This window comes from Aethalodelphis obliquidens, unplaced genomic scaffold, assembly GCF_003676395.1.
Source record: "Aethalodelphis obliquidens isolate GAN/ISIS:26980383/991018 unplaced genomic scaffold, ASM367639v1 scaffold26, whole genome shotgun sequence".
NCBI lineage: Eukaryota > Metazoa > Chordata > Mammalia > Artiodactyla > Delphinidae > Aethalodelphis > Aethalodelphis obliquidens.
Genome location: NW_020837970.1, coordinates 653,841 through 661,757, shown reverse-complemented (window position 1 = coordinate 661,757; position 7,917 = coordinate 653,841). Strand labels below are relative to the sequence as shown.

The 7,917-nt window shown below is 61.2% G+C and overlaps 1 protein-coding gene across 1 annotated transcript in view; it reads left to right on the top strand.

Moving 5' to 3' along the window:
- The first annotated feature begins 929 nt into the window (after positions 1-929).
- Positions 930-7,917, top strand: part of ONECUT1 (one cut homeobox 1) — a 32,268-nt gene continuing 25,280 nt past the window's right edge. Inside the window, exon 1 of the mRNA XM_027123749.1 lies at positions 930-2,301. Within this exon, the coding sequence (XP_026979550.1) occupies positions 1,197-2,301 (1,105 nt within the window). The 5' untranslated portion in view covers positions 930-1,196. The remainder of the gene's footprint in view (positions 2,302-7,917) is intronic.

Sequence of the window (7,917 nt, the reverse complement as noted above, 5' to 3'; positions counted from 1 at the left end):
CACACACACACACACACACACACACACACACACACACACACACACACGCCGAGTCATTCACGAAGCGGCGCGCCGCCTTAATTATCAGCTGAGCCGGAGAAGGACCCAGGCGGAGGAGGACAGCGAGGTATGGCCGGGGCTGGGACTCTTGGCACTAAGCTCACCTCTTCGCAGAGCATGGAAGAGTCAGGGTGGGCAGAGAATTATCAGGGAGGACAGAGGTTGTCGGGTCAACAGCCACCAGGTTGACCAAGGCCTTTAAAATATTTGCTCCCCTCCCCCTCAAAAGGCCAAGCACCTGAAGATGGGGAGAGCGTGGACTCCCAGAGGCCCTCCCGGGAAACAAGCCAGGGTGGAAGGAGTGATGACACCAGCTGAGGCTCCCCGGGAAACCTGCACCGGGAGGCAGCAACTGGAGAGAGGGGCGATGGCTCTCCAGGCATACTGCGCCACCCGGGAGGCGAGCCCAGCAAGTGTGGCCGAGGGCTGGGAAGGGAGCCCACCCGAGCCAGGGAGCCGAGAGGGGCCCAAGTTTCCCAGGGTTGCGGTAGCAGCCCCAGATCGTGCTCTACGTTAGACACTCGCACGTGCGCACCGCTCCCCCGCAGCCCAGCGCCTTACGAGCGGCGCTGGGACCCCCACCTTCATTTGTACGGGGACGTCACCGGCCGCGCGCGCGGGGACTGAGGGGGCGGGGCTGATCCGCGCGCCTGCGCGCTGCGCCCGGCGGGCGTGAGGGCGGGCCGCGGCGGCGGCGGCGGAACAGCGGCTACAGAGTCTGCAACAGTAACCGAGCCATGGCTGGAGCTGGCCAGCGGCGCGGGCAGGCAGCAGCCGCGGAAGGCGCAAGGGGTGCGTCAGGGGAGCCGGGGGCCTCAGAATTCTAGGAAGGAGAGGGACGTGAGGGGACCGGGGGCGGGCGGGCTGGGGGCACCGCGCTCGCCCAACGGCGCGGATCCTTTCTGGAAATTAATATTTAAAAAAAAAAAAAAAAGCCGAGGACGCAGAGGGGAAGGTGGGGGCAAGAGGGAAGGCGAGACACACTGAGAGGGAGACAGAGCCCCACAGTGAGAGGAAGGAAGGAAGGAAGGCAGCAGTCGCCAGCAGCCGATGTGAAGACCGGACTGCGTGCGCCCTTCGCCGCCTCTGCCCGGCCTCATCGATGTTGTGTCCGCCGTCCGCTCGCCCAGATCACGATGAACGCGCAGCTGACCATGGAGGCGATCGGGGAGCTGCACGGCGTGAGCCATGAGCCGGTGCCTGCCCCTGCTGACTTGCTGGGCGGTAGCCCCCACGCGCGAAGCTCCGTGGCGCACCGCGGCAGCCACCTGCCCCCCGCGCACCCGCGCTCGATGGGCATGGCGTCCTTGCTGGACGGCGGCAGCGGCAGCGGCGATTACCACCACCACCACCGGGCCCCCGAGCACAGCCTGGCCGGCCCCCTGCACCCCACCATGACCATGGCCTGCGAGACTCCCCCAGGTATGAGCATGCCCACCACCTACACCACCTTAACCCCTCTGCAGCCGCTGCCGCCCATCTCCACCGTCTCGGACAAGTTCCCCCACCATCACCACCACCACCACCACCACCACCACCCGCACCACCACCAGCGCCTGGCAGGCAATGTGAGCGGTAGCTTCACGCTCATGCGGGACGAGCGCGGGCTGGCCTCCATGAATAACCTCTATACCCCCTATCACAAGGACGTGGCCGGCATGGGCCAGAGCCTCTCTCCCCTCTCCGGCTCCGGTCTGGGCGGCATCCACAACTCCCAGCAAGGGCTCCCCCACTATGCCCACCCGGGCGCCGCCATGCCCACCGACAAGATGCTCACCCCCAATGGCTTCGAAGCCCACCACCCGGCCATGCTCGGCCGTCACGGGGAGCAGCACCTCACGCCCACCTCGGCCGGCATGGTTCCCATCAACGGCCTTCCTCCACACCACCCACACGCCCACCTGAACGCCCAGGGCCACGGGCAACTCCTGGGCACGGCCCGGGAGCCCAACCCTTCGGTAACCGGTGCGCAGGTCAGCAATGGAAGTAATTCAGGGCAGATGGAAGAGATCAATACCAAAGAGGTGGCGCAGCGTATCACCACCGAGCTTAAGCGCTACAGCATACCACAGGCCATCTTCGCGCAGAGGGTGCTCTGTCGCTCCCAAGGGACCCTCTCGGACCTGCTGCGCAACCCCAAACCCTGGAGCAAACTCAAATCCGGCCGGGAGACCTTCCGGAGGATGTGGAAGTGGCTGCAGGAGCCAGAGTTCCAGCGCATGTCTGCGCTCCGCTTAGCAGGTGAGCGGGCCAAGGAGCTGGGCGCGCGGGGAGATAAGGTATTGGGGAAGCTGAAGGGACCCAAGGAGGCAGGGAAGGAGAGAGCTCTGTGCACGCTTCATCCCGTCCTCCTTTCACCGAGAGGGGGGTCCCTAGGCCTGGAAGAGCCAGAGCGTGGCTCCCGGGAGCAGACAGCCTCTTCCAGGACTCAGTGCATTGGGCTGTGGAAGGCTCCGGGAACTGAGCAGCGCGGCCTGGGTGATTGCAGAGGAGCATTTGTGCTGGGAGACAGCGCAGGAAGCTCGCACCACCGTAGGTGGAAAGAAATCCCAGCACCTGGCTGGATACGGTCTGTGCATCGCTTCTGGGTTTGGCACTCCAGGTTTGTGGGGCGAGAGAGGCGACGCGTGCGTGGAACTGCGCGCAGGTGCTGCCAGCCAGTATCCCTGGCACATACCCGGGCGCTGTGCTGGAGCGTGCGGGAGCTGCCTGCCAATGTTTAGCTGAACTCGCTGCGGTGACCCCGCTCCCGCGCTCACTTTAGTGGCGCGGGGTGGGGTGGGGGGCTGGAGGGTGGGGAGCGCACTCTGGGAGTTCCAGCAAAGGTTCCGAAGCCGCGCGGCGGTGGGTGTGTGGCGCAGACGCTCCGTTAAGGTTTAGGACGCACTCTGCGCTTGTGACCGGCTGTAGAGAGGGAGGCAGATCGTGCCAAGGTCCAGGTGAGGGCGGCCGAGCAACAAGGGAGCTTCTAGCTTAGCCCAGAGACCGATTTCGCTGCCGACTCGCTTAGGGCTTCGCATTTTGTTTTATTCCTCTGCATGAATTTTCGTCTGAATCCCATGCAGGGGGTGGGAGTGTGAGGGAAAAAAACAAGTCTTCGAGCAGAGGTCTCCGGACCCAAACACCCCGAGGGCCTGGTGTTTCCGAGTTGAACGGGAAGGTCTTGGCGGCGCTGCGTAGACACTGCGCCCAGTTCCCCCAGCCTCTCTAAGCCAAGGTAAGGGGAAGGCTCTGGCCGGCCCACCGGCGGAGGGGACAACTGACCCCAGCCTGAATCACACGGGGGATTTCAAGCAGATTCAGCGACCCCCTAGGGCGGAGGACAAGCGGAGAGGTACAGCCAAGGGCAGCTGAGGGTGGACTCGGTTTGATGAGACCCGGGCTGAGTTGATTGACTCCTGGGGTACATGCTGCCACACCCCCACCCAATCTCAGCCCGGCGACCTAGCCTGAGTCCTGGCGAAGAAAAAGGTAAAAGCCGGAATGAGGGTTTGTTAATTAACTGATCGTTCTCCATTAATTCGTCCCTGGAGAACGAGAGACCGTCAATCCGCGCAGAGCCGTGGGCACTGAGCCGTTTCACAGTCTAAAATCAAAGCAAGAGGCCAGGGCCCCCTCCCCCACATCGTGCGGGCCAATGAGAAGCTAGAGGGAAGCGGGTGCCGGCGTCCCCGCGAGCCTGCGACTCCAGCCGGATGCGACCCAAAGCAGTCCTGGGGTCTGGGTTCTTGTGGCCTCCCTGCTGGAGCTCCGCACCGTCTGAGCCTCTGCCCCGCCAGGTTTTCCAGTCCAACCCCGCGCTCGTTGGCTCCAAAGTCCCCACGAGGACTCTTGCAGCCTGAGCCCAGAAGCCAGGAGAGGCTGGGGTAAGGGGGACGGCAGGGGGAAGAAAGAGGTTGACAGGGTACCCTCTGGGGCTCCCGCAATTCCACTCTCTAGCTTTGTGTGCAGCCACCAGATCGCCCCATCCCATGGGTAGACCGAGACCCGAGGGCAGCTGAAGTTCTGGAAGGGACGGCCGAAAACGCTATTCCTCTCCCAGACTGATATGCCTATGCCGGCGTCCAAGGTAGTGCCTTTTCACACGCACACGCCAGCCTCGAGCCCGGCTTCAGGACTTTTTACCGAGGCAGTGCACACACAGGCAGGTTAGTGGGGCTGGGGGAATGGAGGGAGGGGATGCAAATGGAGAGCCGTTCCCCCCCACCCCCAGGGAAGCTCGTTCCAAACACCCAACCTCCTGAAGGCGCTTGCTCAGGACTTAAATGACTCTCCTTCCCCACTGCCTCCTATTGTCCCCCGGAAAGACAGACTGATAAATTAGGTTCAGGGACGACCCCGGAGCCCTGGATACCCGCCTTAGCGCCCTGCCCTGTACAAGCGCCCTCTCACCTCCTCGCATGGGCAGCCCTAGTACTGCTACCTGCACACGGGAAGTGCAGTGGACGTACCCGCCCGGGCTCACGGGACCCAGGAAGTTACCGAAGGGGCCGCTGCCTGGCACCCAGCAGCGCGTAGAAAGTCCTGCCCAGCCTTTGGACGGAGGCGCGTGGCCTTTTCCTCGAGAAAAAAAAAAAAAGAAAAGGAAAATCGGAGACCCTGGCGGGACGTGAGTTTGGCGCCAAACCCCCAGCGAACTCGTTATCCTAAGACCCGGATGCGGGGTTGTCTCTCCCATTTTCCTTTCTTTAACTTCATTAAAGGGGTGGGGCGGGCTGGGATGAGCGCGCGTGCGGAGCCAGCCGGGATCAATCCCATTACGCAGCAAGAGCCAAGACTTGTTTTTAAGTCACCGAAGAACGACAAGACCTCCCGTTAACATTTTAATTTGGTGGTGGGGGCGGGGGCGGGCGGAACGAGGCCGTTTCCTGAACCGTTCAAATGATCTCTGGTAGGCCCTGACTGCAGGTGACTAAAAACGGATTGCAGGGCATGTTGGACGCAGCTGTGAGACATTGCCCCCTCCTCCCCACTGCCAGCTCCCGTGCACGGAGGGAGGTGCCACTTGCAGCTCTTGCTCGCCGTTGCACTCAAAGACCCCTTAAACTCGTTTCTACCCCATGCGAGGCAAGGCCCATCGAGGTCGGCTCCTTCGCTGGGTAGCGGGAGAGTGGCTTCTTCATGCCCTCCTGGTACCCCGGGTTCCGTACAGCCTGGTGTGGAGGGTCAAAACCCTCCGCCCGCCCGCGGCAGCGTGTTTGGAGAGGCGCTTTCTCTTCACGAAATTACATCGGCTGGCGGACGACGGGAGACAGGAGGAAATTCTCACCAAATTAACTACCTTTAAAAAATCAATATATGTTCCCTCAATGTAACACTTGCTGCTTCCCCATTAAAGTGCAGCGCAACCAGGCTCACGCTGCGTCTCATCCCAGGTGGGGAGGGGGGGCTGGGCTGTGCCGGTGGGTGGGTGCCCCGCCTCTGACGTGTGCGCCTATTAAGACGCGGGGAGATTAGCTTCCAATTAAAGATTCCAGAAGGCTCCGGCCTCAGTAGGGGGTAGCTGCCGGCGCAGGAAGAGGCTGCCACTGCACACCCACCAACGGGTGCTGCAGAGACCCAGCAGGCGAGGCCCGGGGTCTGGCAGGGGTGGGTGGTGCGCCGCTTCGACCCTGCGGTACCTGGAGGCGAAGAAACCTCCCAACAGGGGCGCCAGGGAGCCAGACGGGTCTCCAGCACCCGGGACTGCTCCTGTTTCCTGGACGGGATTTGCCCCAGGACCACCCGGGGACCGGGGGGCGTGGGGGGGGCAGTCTGACCAGGAGGTGGCCATGAGAAAGTCTCGCCCGGACCAACATGGGCCATGTTTGCCATAAGTGGCCTTGCTGCCTGGTTGATTGATAACTAACTGGCTCCCGCGCAAGTCCATTTGCTTTTTGTTAATATTTATACCAACGGGCGACGTTTCAACTGTCCCCTCCCTTCTCTGGGCCATGGGAGCCAAGCAGAAGGAGTTCGATGCTGGGCCCTGGGAACTCCACTTCTCCAGTCCTCGAAGACTCTGGGCCGGGAGAAAAGCCACAACTGGGCGTGTGGAATGCAGGAACTGGAAGGGTTCCTGGGCCCAAGAGTCGGGGGAGAAGGTGCCAAGTGGACTGGTTCCCCGCCACGCCTGGCGTCTCTGCGGGGCGGTTCTCGGGCAGTGCAGCTGCTCTCAGCCGGCTGCGGCCCGAACAAAGGGCCCGCGGGGCGCTGTCGACAGCATCCGCCTAGCAGCCTGGGGGCCATGGGGGCTGGCTGCCCCGGACGAGAGCCACCTCCGAAGCTTTATGCTAGACTCCTCCCAGCGTGGCCTGGGGGCCAGCCAGTCGTCAGGCGGAGGCCGAGGAGTTCCAGAGTCCCCTCACCAACTCAGGCCTAAGGGTCGCCCGTGCTCCTGGAGAGTTGGCTAGGGACCCCTGCCCACACATACACACACACACGCCAGCCGAACAGGTCTGGCTGTTGGGGACAATCCCCAGAAGGCTCTGCGTGGGCCTTTCTCACAGCCCATGTCTGATTCCTGGAGGGTGTGGAACAATAGTTCTCTCTTGCGGCCCCCACTGGGGAGCACAAACCCCAGAGAGGAGAGGAAGGGGCGCATGGAGTTAAGAAGTGTGCACGTGGTGAAGGTTGGAGCGGAGAGTTTGACTAGAGTGGAGGAGACCTGCTGCTGTGGCTTGAGGAGGCCTGATGGTTATTTTGTGGTGACCTGGTGTCAGAGCATCGAGCCCGGCTGCCTGAGACAATAAACCCTGCGGCCTGTCCCGAGGGTGGTTGGCTCTCCCGCCAGCGGGTGCAGCCCCAGGCCCTTTGGAAGCACCCAGTGGGCAATCGGGGTCAGTAGAGACCCAGTCCTACCGTCGCTGTTTTGCAGCTGGCACTTGGGACAGTCTGTGCCAACAATAGCACCGTTGTGTTGTAGCAGCAAAGCAACTCAAAGCCCAGGCTGCATCTTTCTTTATCTTCAAGCGCTCAGCGCACCACAGGAAGCTAAGCTCGTGCCCTCACTGATGCCCTCCTTGTGGACTCATCTTCCCCAGTAGCTGCGCATGCCCCCTGCGGGCCGCGAGGCCAGGCACCCAGAGAGCCTCTGTGGTTCAACCCGCTGCGGAGAGGAGAGGCTTTGTTTTTAGAACATTGATATCTTAGTGATTTTCAAAATGAGAACTATTTTGACAGGTAGAGAGTGTAGTGGAGGGAGAAAAGGATACCTAGCGGATCTGTCTTGCTCCTAAACAATTCCTGGGTATTACCCCACTGATGAGACAAAATTGCCATCCCCCCAAATTATACCCCAACTCTAACCTCTCAAGATGCATGTTTGGAAATTATATCCAAATTATACTTTTGCTGGCATGTTTTAGTTTGAGACTATCAGGGTCACAGTAGAGAAGGTGACCCTGGCAGTCTGAAATGGGAGGTTGGGGCTCGGGGTGTAGTGAAGGGAGGGTGGATTAGCGTTCCCTTTGTTGTTTCCCCTTCCAGCTAACTGATGGGAGTTAGAAGCCTGCCCTGAGGCTTTGAGCTTGAAGGTCTTTGTTTGCTGTCTGGTGGGCTGGGTGAAGTGCTCTGGGAGGCCTAGCGGCCTGGAGCCCTGCTGCGGAGTCAGGACCCTGGACAGGGCCTAGCCAGGCCTGTTGCCAGGGTTTCTCTTGCCCCTGGTGGGTGGCTAGGATGGCTTTGAACAGTTGTGATGAGGAAACAAAAACGAACAGCTAATATTTCGAAGTTTATGAGAAATCGTGAGGCCCCACCAGTAGTACACACGGGCACGGTCAAGTAATGGAAAAGATCAAACCTATCCTCGTCGATCAGGTGGTTGATCTTTTTCCTCCCTCTCCAGCAGCTTTCTGTGTGCGTCTGAGTCCATGGGCA